Source organism: Gossypium raimondii, chromosome 5 (assembly GCF_025698545.1).
Source record: "Gossypium raimondii isolate GPD5lz chromosome 5, ASM2569854v1, whole genome shotgun sequence".
Lineage (NCBI taxonomy): Eukaryota > Viridiplantae > Streptophyta > Magnoliopsida > Malvales > Malvaceae > Gossypium > Gossypium raimondii.
Window position 1 is genome coordinate 46,757,648 of NC_068569.1, and position 20,424 is coordinate 46,778,071.

At 32.5% G+C, this 20,424-nt stretch overlaps 2 protein-coding genes across 2 annotated transcripts; both read right to left on the minus strand.

Moving 5' to 3' along the window:
- Nucleotides 1-16,954: 16,954 nt before the first annotated feature.
- Nucleotides 16,955-17,764, minus strand: LOC128041091 (uncharacterized). Its single transcript, XM_052630415.1, has 2 exons — nt 17,691-17,764; nt 16,955-17,552 (listed from the first exon to the last, which is right to left on the minus strand). Exons 1-2 carry the CDS (start codon nt 17,762-17,764, stop codon nt 16,955-16,957), a joined length of 672 nt encoding a protein of 223 aa, XP_052486375.1.
- LOC128041017 (uncharacterized) lies at nt 16,958-18,814 on the minus strand. Its single transcript, XM_052630296.1, has 2 exons — nt 17,884-18,814; nt 16,958-17,799 (listed from the first exon to the last, which is right to left on the minus strand). Exon 1 carries the CDS (start codon nt 18,599-18,601, stop codon nt 17,900-17,902), a length of 702 nt encoding a protein of 233 aa, XP_052486256.1. The 5' UTR covers nt 18,602-18,814; the 3' UTR covers nt 16,958-17,799; nt 17,884-17,899.
- Between the last annotated feature and the right edge of the window lie 1,610 nt (nt 18,815-20,424).

Genomic DNA, 20,424 nt, shown 5'->3' on the forward strand with positions numbered 1-20,424 from the left:
CTTGGATCCTCCGCCATGAATACTCATATGATTACTATCTGCAGCTTTGAACATTGTTGTAAAATCCATTTAACAACTCATATTTATGAAGTCTGTCGTGAAACCAAAAATAATTTCACACATCCAAGGCATGTATTCATTTCCATTCAAGCAATTAATTATCAATGTCATACGCATGAACAAGCATCATCAACATATATATAATTACCTATAATTAATATCATCACTATTCACATCCAATTCCTCAAAATAGACATGTATACAATTTAAACTTATATACATGCCACCTGATCGAGGGTAGGATTAAAAGTAAAATCTACCCCAACAAGAGTTGGATAGTATGAGTTGTAGGTTGATCCACCTGTCGAGTTCCGTAAATATAACTACAAGAACAGGGAAATTAAACAGGGTAAGCATTAAATACGCTAGTAAGTTCATAGATTTTTAAACATAAAACTCACCTCACAAAATATTAATATAAATAACTTAACTAGAACACATTTTTCGCCGTTAACACATTTCACACGTATAAGTTATAAACAGAAATAGATACACAAGTAACCAACCAAAACACGCCAGCTTGCTCGTAAGAGTTATTCCATCCGATAATACGCCAGTTTGCTCATAAGAGTTATTACATCTGATAACACGCCACTTTGCTCATAACAACCATAATTGGAAATTTGTATCAAATGATGGACTCTAGTAACATCAAAGAACTTCCTTTATCTTCTTCACATCTCTTTTACAACCTATATAGCGCGCAATAACCCTATTGGCATGCCAATTGTATCCTTTGTTCATTTGGGCTCCACAAATATATCTGAACATTCCTTTTTACCATTCAATACATGTCCCACCTCATGTGCTAGTTTGCTAATATTTTCTATATCCATTCAAACTCAAAAATTTCATAATTAAACACAACATTACCATATGAACTTACCTGGTATAGTAGCAAAAGTAGAATATCAAAGATTATTTTGCAATCTTTCCTTTTCCTCTGTTTTCTACTGGTTGATTTGATTCTTGATCTATACGTTAATACATTCAATTCATCAATGACAACTCTTCAAACTTTAACAATTTTGAAATTAGACATACATGTTAGTTAAATTAAGATACAACTATCTCAAAAAATAAAATTCATGAAGAATAGGCTTTGAAAACACTTACATACAAAGCCGATTATTTAAGACTACTTAGAGCTTTTCTTTCTTCTCTAATGAAGATGGTTTTGTGGAGGAAGATGAGAATGAAAAACTTTATTTCCATTCACTAAAGATTTCTACTTAAATACTCAACATTAATCGTTCATTACTAGGCAAATGTGGTTAATCATCACATAACTCCCTGATCAATTCTTATAAAATACATTTAACTTGGTAGTTAATAATTCTTATGGTTTAGTCCTTACATTGACATTACTAACCGGTTAACCAAATTACCAAATCAAGGACCAATATAACACTATAATGGACTTGTAAATATTAATGAATAATTATTATTGGTTCACTCATTGGAATCGTGGTCTTAAAACCACTATGTCTGACACTATTAAAAACCAGATTGTTACAAACATCATCTTATCCTTATGTTATTACTGCCCATGGCTAAAGAAAGAAAGATACAAAAAAGATTGTTGTTCAATAATTCCATATACTAGAGTAATTTTATGTGCATTGAGATATGTTTTAAGTTCACTTGAAATCCTCTAAAGCACAAAATTGTTCACATTGTCTACCACATTATTAGTAGAAGACAATATAGCTTGATCCTTTAGATATGTTGTGTTACTGAAATTTTGCCAAAGATCCAAATAAGTGTAGCTAGCCATTACACAGACTGAATCATTCATTGAATGGATTAAAAATCTATTTGATATGGTAATAAATGGGGTACCTATATTAAAATCTCTTGCGATATTAAGTATTCTTCCATCACTTAAATCCAACAACCATTTGTTAAAATCAAATATTACATAGGATGTAGTATTCCTAAGTCGCGTATTTGGTGTTAAAGTGAACAATCGACAATGATTCTAGATATTTGATTTTGAAATGTTATCGAAAGTGTAACACCCCACGCCCAACCCGGTCGTCAAATCCGGGTATGGAGCGATGAGTTAAAACCATTAAAATCACTAAACCTTTTTAAAAATCAACTTTCTAGTTTGGCTAGTGCCCGATTACCAGAGGGGTGTCTCGTTTTTTTAAAAAAAATTGTATATGGTCGAGAATGAATTAAAAATAGTACCATGCCACTTTAGAAGATTAAAGACACAAGTGAAAAGCTTCTGACAAAAGCTTAAAAAATATCCTTAAACTCAAATGAAAATTTCCTATCCATTTACTGCTCGAGCAATAATTTAAAACTCGACCCAATTTAACCCAGTAACACCATAAACCATGTTTAACAATAATCCCATGAGGTCAAAAATAAATATTTATAAATACAAAATATTGTCCCTCAAAATACAGGGTAATAACTTTCAAATGGTGGCATCTAACAATCACTCTAATACCCTTAGAAAATACATGTCACCCACGAAAAAAAACAAAGAAGGCTCACAAATGGGTCATTAATCTAGCTGATCCCCTTCTATCACGACATTTAATCTAAGAACCTGAAAATAAGAAGAACTAGGTAAGGTTGTGAAAACTTAGTGAGTTCCTGAGACACAAATCCCAAAATAAACACCATTAAACATTAAGAGGTTAGACTCAAACTAACAGACTATCACGACATATTTGGTAGATACAACTCTCTCTGATCCGAAGTATCTACTGGCGGATACTACCATGATAAGACTCAGCCTATCGGTGGACACTAACTATTTTTGGAAACTCGCATATAACAGACACGGCATAACTACTGTAAGAACCCATTTTCAGTGGAGTAAAAAATAGTGGTTCCGGGACCATAATTTCGACGAGTGAGTCCTTAAATATTATTTATTTAATTTTTAAGAGGTTATTAGAGTGTCATATTAAAGTTTAGCTTGGTAATTTTGATGTTTGAATGGTTAATTAAGAAAAAAAATGACTAAATTGTAAAACTAAAAAAAGTTAATCGCTAATAATTTTTATGTGCTAAATGATTATAAATGATTGGATGGTTTAAAATGACAATTTCGCCATATTATTTTATAATGGACTGTTCACGAATGAATTATAAATAAATTATATATTCTTTTATATTAAAAATTAAGAAAAAAAAGTATTAAAACAAAAAAAATAAAGTTGATGGCCACTTTCACTTTATCATTTTCTTCTCCACACCACTGAAACCTCCATTGGTAAACCTTGAGAAGTTCGGCCAAGCTTGTATCTTGCATGTAAGTCAACTTTGATCCCCTTTTTCATAAAAATTATATTTTTTGATATCATTGTAACTTAATCTAGCTAGCCCAAAGACTATTTTGTAATACTATCAAAGTTTTGAAAAGTTACCATTGTTGTTTTTAAAGCTTTTTGGATGCTAATGGTTGATTTTGGAGCTTTATGTTGAAATAGGACTATTTTGTAAAGTGAATTTAGTTAGTTTTGAGTTTAAGGACTAAAATGATATTATGTTGAAAGTGATATGAAATTCTTATAAATTTAGTTATTTGAGAGTTGTTAATGGATGTTAATGAATTTGATTTTAAAGTTCGGGGCATAATTATGAAAAGTAAGCTTCTTACGATTTTAGGGACTAAATTAAATAGAATGCAAAACTTTAGATAAATTTTGAAAAATGATAATAGAAGGTCATATGCATTAAATAAATATTATAAGGTATTTGGAACTGATAATTTGAAATGAATTACCGTATAGATTAAGAAAAGGATCAACCAAGAGATAACTAAGGAAAAGGAAAATAACATATTAGTCCCTAACACATCTTCTATTGTTGTTATTTCCTAGTAAGTTCATATGGTGTAGTTCCTTATATTTTCTTAATAGTTATGTTTGAATTGTATGTTTGGAATGTTTGGACTTAGACTTAAATGTGGTAATTGATACAAAGGTAAGGAAAATGATTTGATTGAAAAGTGATATATTATTACATGTTTTGAGCCCGGATGAACATGAGATAGGATATGATTAGTATGCCAATAGGGTTGTGTTGCGCGTTGTATAAGTTTGATATAATATGAGATGATGATAGATGATATGTTTACATGTTCACAGAATGTACCGAAATCTAACATTTGTTGCGAATTACTGAGTTATATTTACAGTTATTCAAGCGTGTTTCTGGGGGATGATGTGTAGCCTTCGGGCTTGATACTTAGTGCCCAGGTGTGTTCTTGGATTGATTAGCTCGTTTGAGGATTCTAGCATGTTTTGGGTGGATAATCGAGTATCTGTATCTATTCATATTAGTTTATTGGGTTGAATCGTAGTTGTTAAAAGATTTGATGACTAGTAACCAATTGTATTGTAATAGAATATAGATGAATGATTTGAAGGTGTATTTGTGTTTATTGATATGATGACTTGACATGGTATTGAATCAACTTATATAATTAGAAGGTTATATGACTTGTACGTGATGGACTCACCTATTGATATGATTGTGGTAACAGGGTCAAATGTTAGTTACTATTTTGTTATTTAAACTTGGATATTAAGGTATGTTATATCATTTTTAACCTATGAACTTACTAAGCTCAATTAAAGCTTACTCTGTTTTGTTTTCCTGTTTCCTATAGTTATCATTTTGTGGAACTCGACGATTGGATAAACTTGAAGATCACATTATCTAGCCACCTTTTGGTAGACTTTGAAAACATTTTATTTTGATTATGTGGCATGTAATAGGGGTTGAACTATGTAAATGTGTTTTGTAATAGGAAAGTTTTTATAAAGTATGTTTGGATGATGTCATTTTAATATGTTTGATTATGGTTTGAAGTGATGACTTTGAAGATGATTGATAAGTATTGAAAATGTGATAAACTAACATGAAAGTTTGGCATGTTTGGTCATGGTATGTGATATTCAAATATGTAAGATTGTGTTGGTGAATATGGCCAAAAAACTTGATCATTGAATTAGATGCTTAAGTATGGTATGTAACAACCATATTCCGCCTCCATTATCGGATTAAGAATCGGAGTGTTATAGAGCCAAATGGAACAATTTATCTTAAATTAGAACAAATATTCAATTAAAAATACAAACATCTAATAACTCATAGAGTAATTATACACCTGGGCCTTATTTCAAGTTTACAAGGCCCTAAAATTTGATTGATAGTATTCAGGGACCAAATTGTATCAAAACATAAGTTTTTGGAAAAACTTAAATTTTGAAAAAATAGGGGTCACACGACTGTGTCGCAGGGACACACGGCCGTGTCATAGACCATGTGCTAGCCCGTGTAACTCACTGACAAGGCTCACACTACTGTGTCGCAGGCCGTGTGCTAGCCTGTGTCTCAGACCGTGTGAAACTCGCACTAAAACTAACAGATTACACACGGCCATGTGTGGTGACCGTGTGCCATACACAGTCGCGTGACGGCCCGTGTCCCAAGTCGTGTGCTTTCCAATTTGCTCATTAAACAAGCTAAAATCAAGCCAAAACTTGCCCAACAAGGTAAACCTAAAAGATAAACCATCCTATGGACAAAACAAACAACATTTATAGGTACCTTAATTATATCCCAACAATACACCAAAACCTTATCCATTAACACACCTAAATCAACATTCATAACCAACCATACTATTATCTTCTAATTATACTAATAAAATTTACCATTCAACATCACATAACATAATCACAAATACTAAATAACTTTTCATATCTTACAAACTTTTAATGTTAACTTTCTTACAACAAAACCTATATACATGCCACAACCAAAAAGAGATATAAAAACTACCAAGAGTAAATTGATAGTATGAGCTTTGATGTTGATCCTTTGAGCCATCTACAACCGTTAACTACAAAATAGCATGAGAAAAATCCATTAAGCTTAAATGGCTTAGTAAGATTATAGGGTAAAATCTACTTGACTTGCTTTTAGTAAAGAAATCACTTAAATATTATAACATGATAACTAAAATTCTCAACTACTTTATCTATAAGTTTTCAAGATCACTTCATATCATTTAATCAAGTTCAGCATTATCCAGTTCACCTACTTAAACCTCATACATTTTCAGGGGCATCGTAGATGCAAAACAGGGGCACTAAAGTGCAACCAGGAGCACGAATGTGTGATTAGGGGCATCGGAGTGCAGTCAGGGGCACAAATGTGCTATCAGAGGCACCGAGGTGCAATAAAATCACTTCACATTTCCGTATTCATATTAAAACTTATTACAGACTCATCCAATACTATATCCAAGAAACACTATTAAGATCTACTTCTCAATTTCATGTGTATATATATAAATATGATACTTGCATTCCTAACAATTATACTCACATGTACATTCAGAGAGATCAACTAACAAGATAATATCCACATAAATTACAAGTGAATCACATTGAATAGCAAATAACTACGAACTTACCTTGGCTAAATTGCAAAATTTATAAAAGTTTAAGAACTATTCTACTACTTTTCCTTTCCTTCGTATATCAACAAAATCTTGATCTAAAATATAATTTATTTCATTTATTAGCTTAAATTTCATACGTTAATAAATTCTAAAATTTGTTCCCTTCTATTTGCAAAAATTACACAATTTCCCCTAACTTTCTCACTTTATGCGATTTAGTCCCTTATCCCAAAAATCATCAAATTATCCACCTTTGAAAATAACCCCATCCAGCCAATATGTAAGGCTACAAAACAGTCCCTAAAATATCACTATTTCACAACTATACCATGAGATTTTTAACATTTCAACAATTTAATCCTTTAACTAAAACTAACAAAAATCAATTTACAAAACAATCCAAAATCACAACCAAGACTTCAAACTCATCATTAACATCAAGAACATTCAATATTCATCAATGGCAACATTCAAAATTTTAACAGTTTCAAAAACGAAGGTTCGGGTTAGTAAGACCTAGTTGCAACGATCTCAAAAATATAAAAATTACAAGAAACAAGTTGGAAATTACTTACATGCAAAGAGCTATGGTGACTGAACCTTCAAGCACCAAAAATGGTGTCTTTCCCCCTTTACAATCGATGATGAAGAAAACAATAAAGATGATAACATAATTTGTTATCTTTTGTTTTTATGGTTAATTATTAAATTACCATACTTCCCTTTAATAAAACATTCATTTAAGCTTAAACAATACCCATTACCGTCCATTAACTTGTTTTATGGCATAATTTTCCATATAATACTCCCTTAAATAATAATTAATCCATCTAATCACTATAATTCAATTGTGGCTAATTTTACATTTTTTACAATTTGATCATTTTTAATTAATTGACTAACTAAACATTAAATTTCATTACCAAAATTTAATACGACCCTAGTGTAACTCTTTAAACATTAACTAAACCATAAAACACAACTTCACATGTCGAAATTGTGGTCTTGAAACCACCATTTTTGACACTATTGAAAAACAGAATATTACATGGTATGTGTGAAAGTTTTGGCATCAAACTTATAAGTTATAGATTTAGCATTCTTGGTCAATATTAGATTATTGAAGAATGTACTTGGTTTGTGTAATGGATTATTTTTGGTCACTTTCTACCTTGACATAAATTGAGTTAAACTTTAGTGTTGTTTCATGTTTGTGATGGTGTCTTATGGCATATTGGTTAGAACTAGGAAAATGACATGTTTTTGGTATGCTTTTGTGTATTTTGAACAAGTATAAAGATTGGTTAAGTGCTTACTTTTGGTATATGTATGAATTTAGTTTTGTAACATACATTATAGGGTACCTATTGGTACACATGGGATGACACACAATCGTGTGTCACACCCGAACATGTGAACGACTGTGTGCTCTATATTGATTGAGAAGTTTTGGATTCACACGATTACAGTTTATCACACGAGTTGGTCACAGGCCCGTGTGGTACTGTTTATTTGGTCAATAAAGTTTGGCACACAATCTCAATCTATTACACGGTCTAGGACATGACCATGTGGTTTTTAGTGAAAACTTTGCATTTAGGTCCACAGGGCCCGAGTCTGTTACACCGCTTATCAACACGGCCGTGTGACTCCATCCTTGCATGACTTCAGTTTGTTACATAGCTTGACGACATAGTCTTCTGATTCAAGCACACATGGCCATAGTCTGTCACACGACCTAGATACATGGCCTTGTGACCCTTATTTTCTAATTTTTTCCCTTTTTTTATTAAGTTTTCTAATAAGACCCTATTTGATAACGGTTTAGTTTGAGAGCTTTCATAAGCTCAATTTAAGCTCGGAATTGTATTATAATCATGTTTAGTTTGAATGTTGAGATATGATGAATGATTTATTGAAATTTTAATTTAATTGATATGTTCCTATTCATGTTTATTACTGTAACATCCCATAATTCAATTTTGGCGACGGAGATGGGTGAGGGGTGTTACAACTACTCTACGTGTACGCCATTTTCGTGGACCATCCTTTTATGACTATCAAACTTACTGTTTACATTTCATGCAACATGCACTCATTATTTTACACACATGTACCCTTTTTTCTCACATACTCCCTTCCTTATGCTAACTTTTGATCTTCATGCCGCTCATTAGAGCTATTTACCATTTATCACCTTCATACCCCCTAACATCCTTCCCTTTTTTTCAAACACACATGTGTTCCTAGAAGGTCAGGTTTTCACTAGCCACAGTTTGCAGCAGAGTGCCATACTGGAGGCAAAACATATTATCATGTGTCTTTTTTCATCACCATATGCAACATCCCTCCGTTGCCTTCTTACACTAGTCTGGATACAAAGCTTGTGCACCAAGGAAAGAGTGTTTATACCATGTATATATTAGATTTCTAGGTCTGTTAAATACCTTTGCATGCACTAACTCCTTAAATGCATTTCCTTAGACACGAGCACCAAAACCAAATGACAAAGGCACTTACTTGGTTGTTCAGTGATAAAGGTTAAATGAAATAGCGCAGATATCAGACTCAAGGTATGAAGGAGCTCACCAGAATTTTTTACTCAGAGTTTTATCTACTCTATGGGTTCCTTCCCTTTGACATTGGGATCTTCTTCCATTTCTTTGGCTATAACAATAAAATGACTTCTTTAAACATAAAAAACAATGAAAACTCTATAAAATAACATGAATCCATAGACATGCAAATAGTTTCTAGATAGAAGTTTTCTTCCTATCCAGTAACAAAATGAAAAATCCTACTGAACCTCTCTTACAACAACTTCTGTCTATCTGGTAAAACTTAAAGAAAGGTTTAAGAGTTTACCAGCAGACAACTTAAGACAGAAGCTTAGATAGCACCTTTGTTAATGATGAAAAATTCTTCTGGTTTTCTTCGATGATAACAAAGTCTAGCAGGAGAAAATGAAACAAAAGTCTTCTCTCCACTACCAGGTTATCCTCTTTATAGATAACTCACATCCAAATCCCACTCAGGATTAACTTTAATCAGTAATCATTCTTACATGGTTTCACTAATTATTCACATCCTACGAGGCTCTTCAAATTTTCTGTTTACTAACACGTTAGCTCCACTAGGATATTAAATGACTAAAACGTGTCCCGCTAACTAGTTCACTTACATTAGCAGCGATACAAGAACACGAGTGGCAAACTTATTAGTGGGAAAGTTCGCCTAATAAGGTTCTCGCCACTCCGCGAAGTGGAATGCTGCAGTATCGATGAAGTTCAACAAAGTACTTCACCACGAAGTTACCAACCTTACCCTGTCTAAGTCTGCGACTTAGGCGGTCTTCGCCAGCGTAGTCTACCAAACAGAACTAGCTCACCTAACGAGGGTGTGATAGAAAGTGCCCAAAATATTTCAAGATATTTGATTTAAAGATGGGAGATATTTCGGAAAGTGCCCAAAAATGACCTAAAAGTTCGTGACACAAATCTACCAGAAACCTAGAAAACTACTTTAATTCATTAAGGGTACTTTTGTCTTTTTTTTCCTTTATGCGAATTTTGCCCTATAAATACAAAGTTTTAGGTTTAGAATGAGAAAGCCACATATAGCCACCTTAGTATTGTTTTATTAATTTATGTGTTTTCTTTTACGTGAGTTTCCAAACTTTTTTTCCTAGCTAAAGAGATATTAGCATTTTGATTCTCTAAGTTTATTACGTCTAATTTCTTCTTAATATTTTCTTTATTCTTTGGTATTTGCATATCTTTTGTTTTAATTATAAATATTTAGGTTTGTTGAATATAAAGCTCATATTTGATAACTTAAAATATTTGTCTTGTCCATTAGAATTTTTAAATTTGTAATTGTTTAATTATTTTAATACTTGTAATGAATAACATAGTTGTGTATGTTGAAGAATGCAATTGATTGTGAATATGTGATCTAATCTGAATGAAACCCGTTTGTCTGTGTTTATTGGTTAGAATTGGATCTCTCTAATTCTTAATGCTATTAATAAACCGAATCCTAGCGCTTCGTTACAAGGTTCTTTGCTAATAAAAGAAATAATTTCAATGAGTTTGCTTTTAGTTATCGAGAAGATAATAAGAGATTGATTGTTAGACATTTCGTTGGTAACTATAACTAATTTATCATGGAACATTGAAAATTATTTTTGCATTGATAATTAAACCTATGAATCTAAACGATATTCTATATGTTACTAAGTTCTTATCATATTGAAATACTTATATTTTATTTTACGATCTCTTTTTACATAATTGTAATTTTAATTTCAAAATCTCTTTTACATTTATTTTACTTGTTTTTACTAAACAAATAATATTATTTCTACTCTCTATCGCCGCTATCTACAAATATTAATATTATTAAGTAGAATTTACCCTTCTAAACGGGGTTGGAATATACGCCATATTAGACAAATTTTTGTTCTTCTATTCAAAGTCGTTCTTATTCGCAAATAAGAATTTCACCCAATTGAAAAATGAATCTTTACATTATTATCGCAATTATATTTACTCTTTTATGAGTTCATTTTTTTTGCTCATTATGTTACTTGCTTTTCATTATTACTTTTTACAATTTATATTATAATTGTTTTTACTACACAACATATGTATTATTTTAATCTTCTCATACCATAAGCTTTTTTAATATTATATAAACAATATCGTTACTCGTTAGACTAACTTAAGGATAATATACCGTAACAGATATCATCAACTTAATATGTAATACAATTAACTCATCCTACATCAGAAGCGCGACCTTGAGAATGATATGATAAATGGTGCCTTCTTTATTCAACCAGGGAGACCAATCCAAAGGGTTGACAAGGGGTTTTTTTATTAAAATGGGTTAAAAAAAAATTTATGTACTGAAATGGGGTGTCAGAAAACTTACTTACGAAAATGGAACATTGAAAATTATTTTTGCATTGATAATTAAACCTATGAATCTAAACTGATATTCTATATGTTACTAAGTTCTTATCATATTGAAATACTTATATTTTATTTTGCGATCTCTTTTTACATAATTGTAATTTTAATTTCAAAATCTCTTTTACATTTATTTTACTCGTTTTTACTAAACAAATAATATTATTTCTACTCTCTATCGGCGAGTTTTTTACTAAACTAGGCTAAAATTTTTTTTTACTGAAATAGGGTGTCAGAAAAATTATTTACGAAAATGAGTTACTTTTTTCATTGGTGCCTATCTCAGAGGCGCCAATGAATAAAAAACTATTAATTTTTTTTCTTTTTTTGAATAAATATTATTTTTTAAAAAAATTTTAAATAAAAATACGGGTCAAAATACGGTCAACGGGTCAAAGGGGAAAATGGGTCGGGTGGCGCCTCATAGGGAGGCACCATTAAAAGTGCCTTATAAGGAGGTGCCATTAAAAGTCCCTCATAGGGAGGCGCCAATGGGTAATTTTGTATGTATATTGTAACTTTTTGTATGAATATTATAATTTTGTATGAATATTGTAATTATTTTATAATTAATTTTGTATTTATAGTTTTGGATTAGTATTTTGTATGAATAGTGTAATTTTTTGTATGAATATTGTAATTTTTATGAATATTGTAATTATTTTATAATTAATTTTGTATTTATAGTTTTTGATTAGTATTTTGTATGAATATTGTAATTTTGTAATTTTGTATGAATATTGTAATTTTGTAATTTTGTATGAATATTGTAATTATTTTATAATTAATTTTGTATTTATAGTTTTTGATTAGTATTTTGTATGAATATTGTAATGTTGTATGAATATTGTAATTATTTTATAATTAATTTTGTATTTATAGTTTTGGATTAGTATTTTGTATGAATATTGTAATTTTGTAATTTTGTATGAATATTGTAATATTGTTTGTATGAATATTGTAATATTGTTTGTATGAATATTGTAATTTTGTATGGATATTGTAATATTGTTTGTATGAATATTGTAATATTGTTTGTATGAATATTGTAATTTTGTATGAATATTGTAATTATTTTATAACTAATTTGTTAGTAATTTAGGATTATGTTATAAATTTTTGTGTTTGTAATTATTTAAAATTTAATTTATTAGTAATTTAGGATTAAGCTATAAATTGTTGTGTTTAGTTTAGTATTTGGTGAGTTTAACATAAAAGTTTATAAAAAATTAAAAATTATTACATTAAAAGTTTAATTATAACAGACTTTTTAATCATATAGTTGTTGTTAACTCATTTAATTTTTATATAATGTAACTTTTATATTATGTAATTTTATTTGATTTTGTATTTATTTAACAATATTTATTAATTTTTTGAAACAAATTTTTACATAAAATAATACCATTGGCGCCTCTCAGATAGGCACCACCATTGGCGCCTCTAAGATAGGCGCCAATACTATGTATTATACGGGTCATATACTGACCCGGGAAAATATTTAATTATATTTTATAATTTTTTTAATATAAAATATTCATTGGCACCTATCTAATAGGCGCCATTAAAAAAGAAAAAAATTTAATATTTTTTTATTCATTGGCGCCTCTAAGATAGGCTCCAATGAAAAAAATACCCCATTTTCGTAAATAAGTTTTCTGACACCCCATTTCAGTACATAAAATTTTTTTAACCCATTTTAATAAAAAACCCCTTGTCAACCCTTTGGATTGGTCTCCCTGGTTGAATAAAGAAGGCACCATTTATCATATCATTCTCAAGGTCGCGCTTCTGATGTAGGATGAGTTAATTGTATTACATATTAAGTTGGTGGTATCTGTTACGGTATATTATCCTTAAGTTAGTTTAACGAGTAACGATATTGTTTATATAATATTAAAAAAGCTTATGGTATGAGAAGATTAAAATAATACATATGTTGTGTAGTAAAACAATTATAATATAAATTGTAAAAAGTAATAATGAAAAGCAAGTAACATAATGAGTAAAAAATGAACTCATAAAAGAGTAAATATAATTGCTATAATAATGTAAAGATTCATTTTTCAATTGGGTGAAATTCTTATTTGCGAATAAGAACGACTTTGAATAGAAGAACAAAAATTTGTCTAATATGGCGTATATTCCAACCCCGTTTAGAAGGGGTAAATTCTACTTAATAATATTAATATTTGTAGATAGCGGCGATAGAGGGGTTTTTTACACAAATAGTATAGAAAAAAAATACTGAAATAGGATGTCAGAAAAAAATTTACCAAAATAGGTTACTTTTTCATTGGAGCCTATTAGATAAGCGCCAATGAATAAAATAATAATAATTTTTTGAATAAAATATAATTTTATACTTTTTTTAATATTTTTCTTTAAAAAATACAAGTCAAAATACGGTCGGGTCGGGTCGGGTGGCGCCTGTCAAGTAGGCGCCAATGAAGGAGCCTGATGGAGAGGCGCCAATGGTGGCCTCTGCCCACCATTGCAGCCCCTGCATGCTGCTGCTAATGAATTGTCCCTTCATGCTTTTTTTATTTTGCCTATAAGTAATTGCAAATGGTCCCAAACGCCACATGGTAGAGAAAAAAAAAGAGAGAAAGGAGAAGAAGAGAAGGAGAAGAAGAAGAAAGAAAAAAAAAGGTAATGTATTTTTTTAATAAATAATTTTGTTTATAATTTAAAAGGTTTATAGTTTGTGAATTTTTTAGGATATATTTTAGAAGATATTGTGAATTTTTTGTTATTAATTATTAATTATAAATTATCTATATTTAGTGTTTATAGTTTAGATTAGAATTTTGTATGAATATTTTAACTTTTTGTATGAATATTATAATTTTTTATGAATATTGTAATGTTGTATTAATATTGTAATTATTTTATAATTAAATTTGTATTTATAGTTTTGGATTAGTAATTTTTGTATGAATATTGTAATTTTGTATGAATATTATAAATTTTTTGTATGAATATTGTAATATTATAGTTTTGTATGAATATTGCAATTTTTTGTATGAATATTGTAATATTGTAATTTTGTATGAATATTGTAACGTGGGGATATATTGTAATATTGTAATTTTTGTATGAATATTGTAATTATTTTATAATTAATTTGTTAGTAATTTGGGATTATGTTATAAATTTTGTGTTTTTAATTATTTAAAATTTAATTTATTAGTAATTTAGGATTAAGCTATAAGTTGTTGTGTTTAGTTTAGTATTTGGTGAGTTTAACATATAAAGTTTATAAAAATTAAAAATCATTTTATTAAAAGTTTAATTATAACTGACTTTTTAATCATATAGTTGTTGTTAACTCATTTAATTTTTATATAATGTAACTTTTATATAATTAAATTTTATTTGATTTTGTATTTATTTAACAATAATTATTGATTTTTGAAACAAATTAACTGAATTCATTTTTTTTATTGCAGATTTGCAGGAAATGGGTTCTCTAATTAATAATAATAATCACATATCAAGTACTATTAATGAGATGGTAATAAAATTTATTTTTGATATTCATGTTATTTGTTGAATTAAATTATATTGTATAACTATTTTGCTAATTTAATAATGTTAGGGTCCATACCGCGCATTGAGGGGCCGTGTTAATAGTGTAGGGTTTCAGCCAGATAAACGCCTAATACCATACTTAGAGTTAGTCGGGTTCGGATCAGCGGCATTGATTCGGACTTTTGATCTGCGATACGACTTGATTTTCGCTTTAGTCGAGCGATGGCGTCCGGAGACCTACACATTTCATCTGCCGTGCGGAGAGTGTACCGTCACTCTAGAGGATGTTGCAGTACAGCTCGGGCTTCCCATAGACGGGAATGTGGTCACGGGCGTAAGTTCAATCTCTAGGCCGGCTACTCTTTGCAATGAATTACTTGGACGCTCGCCAAGTCGGGAAATTACGGTTTAGATTTTCATGGCTACATGCCAATTTTGAGCATTTGCCAAGTACTGCTAATGAATAGGAGGTGATGCAGGCTGTTCGAGCTTACATTATGCACCTTATAGGGGGTGTACTCATGCCGAATGCAAACAGCAGTAAGGTCCACTTGATGTACTTACCCTTATTATCCAATTTGCATAACACTCGTTCATACAGTTGGGGGTCCGCAGTTTTAGCCATGCTGTATCGCGAACTTTTTCGGACAACAAATCCTTCTACGGTTGACATAGGCGGATGCCTCATACTGCTGCAGTCGTGGGCACTTTACCGGATACCATTCTTGGCATCCATTAGTCATCAATCATATGTATTTCCACTAGTTAATAGGTGATGAATTTTTACTCATTATAATAATTAGTTGAGTTTTTTATATTATATTATTCTAACAATTTGTTTTCGTAGGTGGAGTACTAATCCGGGTATCGGGAGGTCACCGACGGTTCCGATATATCGTCTAATGATTGAGAATCATACTGGAGAGGGGGTAAGTTTTTCGAATATAAACTTAATTTTATTATTTTATCTCACTCGACCCGCGTTAATATAACAACGTTATTAACTGTGCAGTTCATTTGGATGCCGTATTCTGCTCCGAAAATTATGGCAATTATGCCATCATCTGCCCACGTCCACTCAAACCTATGGTGTATTAGTGCACCCATTATCAATTTTAACGTAGTGGAGTGGTATCATGGCAATCGAGTACTCCGGCAGTTCGGTTGCATACAGTATATCCCGACACTGCCAGTACAATTGGGGGGGATCCATGGGATGGGCAAGAAGGGGAGGTATGGAGATAATTGGGAAGAAGTGCACGAAGAATATATTATGATATGGAACAACCGGTTCGGGAGGGTACCTCAGATGGATCGTGCTCCGGATTTGCAGCCCTCGTTAGAGTATATACAAGATGGTACTTGTGAGACAGGAAACCATTTACATGCGGTGGGTGGTCGATTGTAGTCCCTCCGCATATGACACGAATTACGCAACCCCTTTGAGATCTGCATCATGCACTAGAGCCAGAGCCAGAGCCAGAACTACATTCTAGGGATAGTTCTTATCATCTAGAATTAGGGGGCGATGACTATTTTGTGGCCTCGTATCCACCTCAGTACTCCGCTCCTTCCGGCTAATATCCGCCGTCGTACTCCTCTCCTCCCGGATCAAGTTCATCGATGGCATTTGAGACATATGATTATTTATCTATGTTTCACACACCCCAACATACTGTTGAGGAGAATGTTGGTAACCGTAATCGCCCACAACGTGAGCGTCGAGCTCCACAAAAATATACCCCTAGAACCACACAATCAAACCATCAATTTTAGGGGTTTTTGTAATAAACAACCTCATATTTATGTAATGATAGTTCTTATCTAAATAAAATTATAATGGTTTAAAAATGTCTCCATAACTGCAACAAATTGTAGACAATTTTGTGATTCAAACCATATTTATGTAATGAAGTGCATATCAATTTCTACCCGATTGAGACGATTATCCAACATGGTAGTTTCGGAGAGGGCATTTACTCCGATTATGACCAGGTAATCTGCATACGCCACACAAATTCCTGTCAGATTTCTCCCTAATGTCCATTTCGTTATGGATTCTGGATGATTGCGGATGACCTTTTAGGTTTCTACGTAACCTTATGTCTGGGACTAGCTCGAAGGTCGTCGGAGGTACCTCCCAAGTAGATAGGTCAGGAAGCACGGGGAACTCGTTTTCCCATACACGCAACGTGCGTTCGATGGTGTACACTTCATCGATAAATTGTTCTACATTGAGCCCAACTTTAGCACAAGCTGCCACGACGTGTGCACATGGAAAATGAAGTGTTTGAAACCTCCTGCAATCGCACCGTCTATTTCGGAGATCAACTCCGTAGGACCTAGGTGGTATACTGGGTCGACAACCGATGGTCTCTGTAACTCGAAACGTTTCATTATGTCGTGAATATACTTCTACTGTCATCGACCTCGCCATTCGACGGTTTACAACCATTGCATCCCTAATGCCTTCGACAAAGACATGTCCCGCCTCCATCTGGTTCACTTGCTGCTGACCCATTCTTGGCACCAAGGTAGCCAACCTGTAGAACGTTCCCGAGAAGACAGATGAAATTGGAAGATGTTGTGTTTTTAATAACACAGCGTTGATCCCCTCCACTAAGTTTGTAGTCATTTGACCATAACGAAAGCCCTCGTTAAAACATTGAGCCCATTGTCACGGCTCCATGGTACCCAGCCACTGCCGGAAAGATGTGTTGGTTTGACCCTCCATGTCACTCTCAAGCCGGGCCATTCTTTGGTGAAAAATGTGTGGCTCTAGCTCGTACGCTGCATATGTATTAAAAAAATTTAAGTTACGGTATTGCTCTAAAACATTAAAACTTATATTTAAAAGATAAGGTAATTCTTTACCCATTCTCACAACTTGTCACTTCCAGTCTGCATTCTTATAATCTCGCTGGAAGTTAGCCGCGATGTGCCGGATGTAGTAAACAGATCTCCACGGTACACCAGAACGCCTAATGGCTGCAATTAATCCTTTCCCTCTATCGGAAATGATGCAAATATTATCATTGCTAATCACATACCTCCGCAGGTTGGTAAAAAAGAACTCCCACAATTTCATGTTCTCCTTATCGACGATGGCAAATGCTATCGGGAGTACGTTCCTGTTGCCGTCTTGAGCAACCGCAAGAAGTAAGATCTGTGTGTATTTTCCATATAGCCAGGTTCCATCTACTTGCACAAATAGTTTGCAGTGGGGAAATGCGTGCACACATTGATTAAAAGTCCAGAACATCCGATGGAAAATTCTTTTTCTCGATTGTAGTTGGTCATTTGGCCCATAATAAGATCGTGTCTGCAACTCAATTACAGTCCCCGGCACGTGTTCCCTCATAGCGGCTATCCATCCCTGTAATTCATTGTACGATGCATCGAAATCTCCGTACAATTGCTCCATTGCCATCTGTTTAGCTATCCATGCCTTCCAGTGTGATACTCGATACTGGAATCGTGCTTGTATTTCAGCAATCAGTACCGAAACTTTAATGGTCGGCATGTCTTTCACCATTGGCATGATGCATGTACAGATAGTTTTGGAGTCAAGTTTTCGATGATCTTCTGTCATACGTGTTGAAGTGCATGTGTGGGGCCCAACAAATTTTCATATCTCCCACATCTGCGACTTCTGCATAAATGCAGCTCGTATCCGCCAATTGCAGCCTTCTGCCGACCTCCAACACCATCCAATATATAATGTTGGTTTAGACTCGATGACTTTGTAGTCTACTGATATATTCATGCTATACCGCTTAATCGCTAACATGCATTCTTCCTTACTTTCAAATCTCTGGCCCACGCGTAACTCATCTGGATCAGAATATACGCCCATTCGGTAAGCATGTGGTATTTCGGGTACTCCGAAACTCGATTACTGTCTTTGCATCGGGTCTATCCGAGACATGTGTGCCCTAGGATTATTGTGTATCACAATACGACGAATCTGGTTTCCGACTGAAGACGCATTAACGTTTCCATCCTCATTCACGCCTTCATCGTCAATATCATCCGGGACCTCGTCTGCGTCGGGATCACTCTCACTATCCACTTCGTAATCAACAGGATCACTACTATAGTATACATCATCACCAACCACATCAGTCTCGGCTGTAGCATTAAGATCAATATTTATCCCATGTATAGGTGATTGACTATCAACATACGATACCAGAACCACCATACATAGCGCTTCAACTCCATCTTCTTCACCTAATGGAGTGAGATCTTCAGTTGCCTCCACACTGGCTAACTCAGCAAATAACTGAATCGGTGCATTTTTGTTACTCTCAGTCCCACAATAAAGAGAGACCATTGTCTCCACGTCTTCATCGTCTACAAGTTCCATTTCGGTAAATTTTATTGGATCTGTTGAAACTGGAAACTTGTAGAAAACTTTTGATATCCTTCTCCCACAATGTCTATAAATTTTTTCACTAATTTTTTCCTTCATATCATCAAACGAAATATTTCTATCAAATCTCATTGCTACTTGTTTGCGACATTCAAATATACATCCCACAGTTGTTGTCAAAATTTCTCCATCGAAATAAACGCATACAAAAAACTGATTCTCCATTTTCAATACTTGATCTGTAAAAAAGAATTTCAAATTTCTTAAAACAGTTTCAAAATGTAAACAAATTACATAAAAATTTTAATGCAAAATTTTTCATTCAGAAGCTAACAAAATTAATAACATGACAAAATAACTTTCAAATAATAAAATTACTAACAATACTCTACATTCTATTTAAAAAGAAAAACCAAAATACCTAATTTTTTTCTTCTTTTCCTTCCTTCTTTTCTTCTGCTTCCTTCCTTCTTATTTCTTTCGTTTCTAGAGTAAAATTTATGTCTGTGTTAGGGGTATTTATAGGGAAAAATAACAGCATTGGCGCCTCTCAGAATGGCACCACCATTGGCGCCTCCCAGGTAGGCACCACCATTGGCGCCTCCCAGATAGACGCCAATACTATGTATTATACGGGTTATATACTAACCCGAAAAAATATAAAATTATATTTTATTCAAAAAAAATATTATTTTATTCATTGGCGCCTATCTAATAGGCTCCAATGAAAAAGTAACCTATTTTGGTAAATTTTTTCTGACATCCTATTTCAGTATTTTTTTTCTATACTATTTGTGTAAAAAACCTGTTGACAAGCAACATGTGATAACATCAAAACCTGGGACATGCAATCAGGCTCACTGCTCTTGCTTTTCACGCCTTCTCAATTGGTTTAAAGCTGCTTTTAGAGAAGATATTTTTAAGGGAAAAGTACACCAATAGTCACTCAAATTTAATTAAAATAATAAAATAGTTACCCAACTTTGAAAAGTTATAACTCAGTCACTAAACTTTAGAAAAATAATAAATCAGTCACCCGT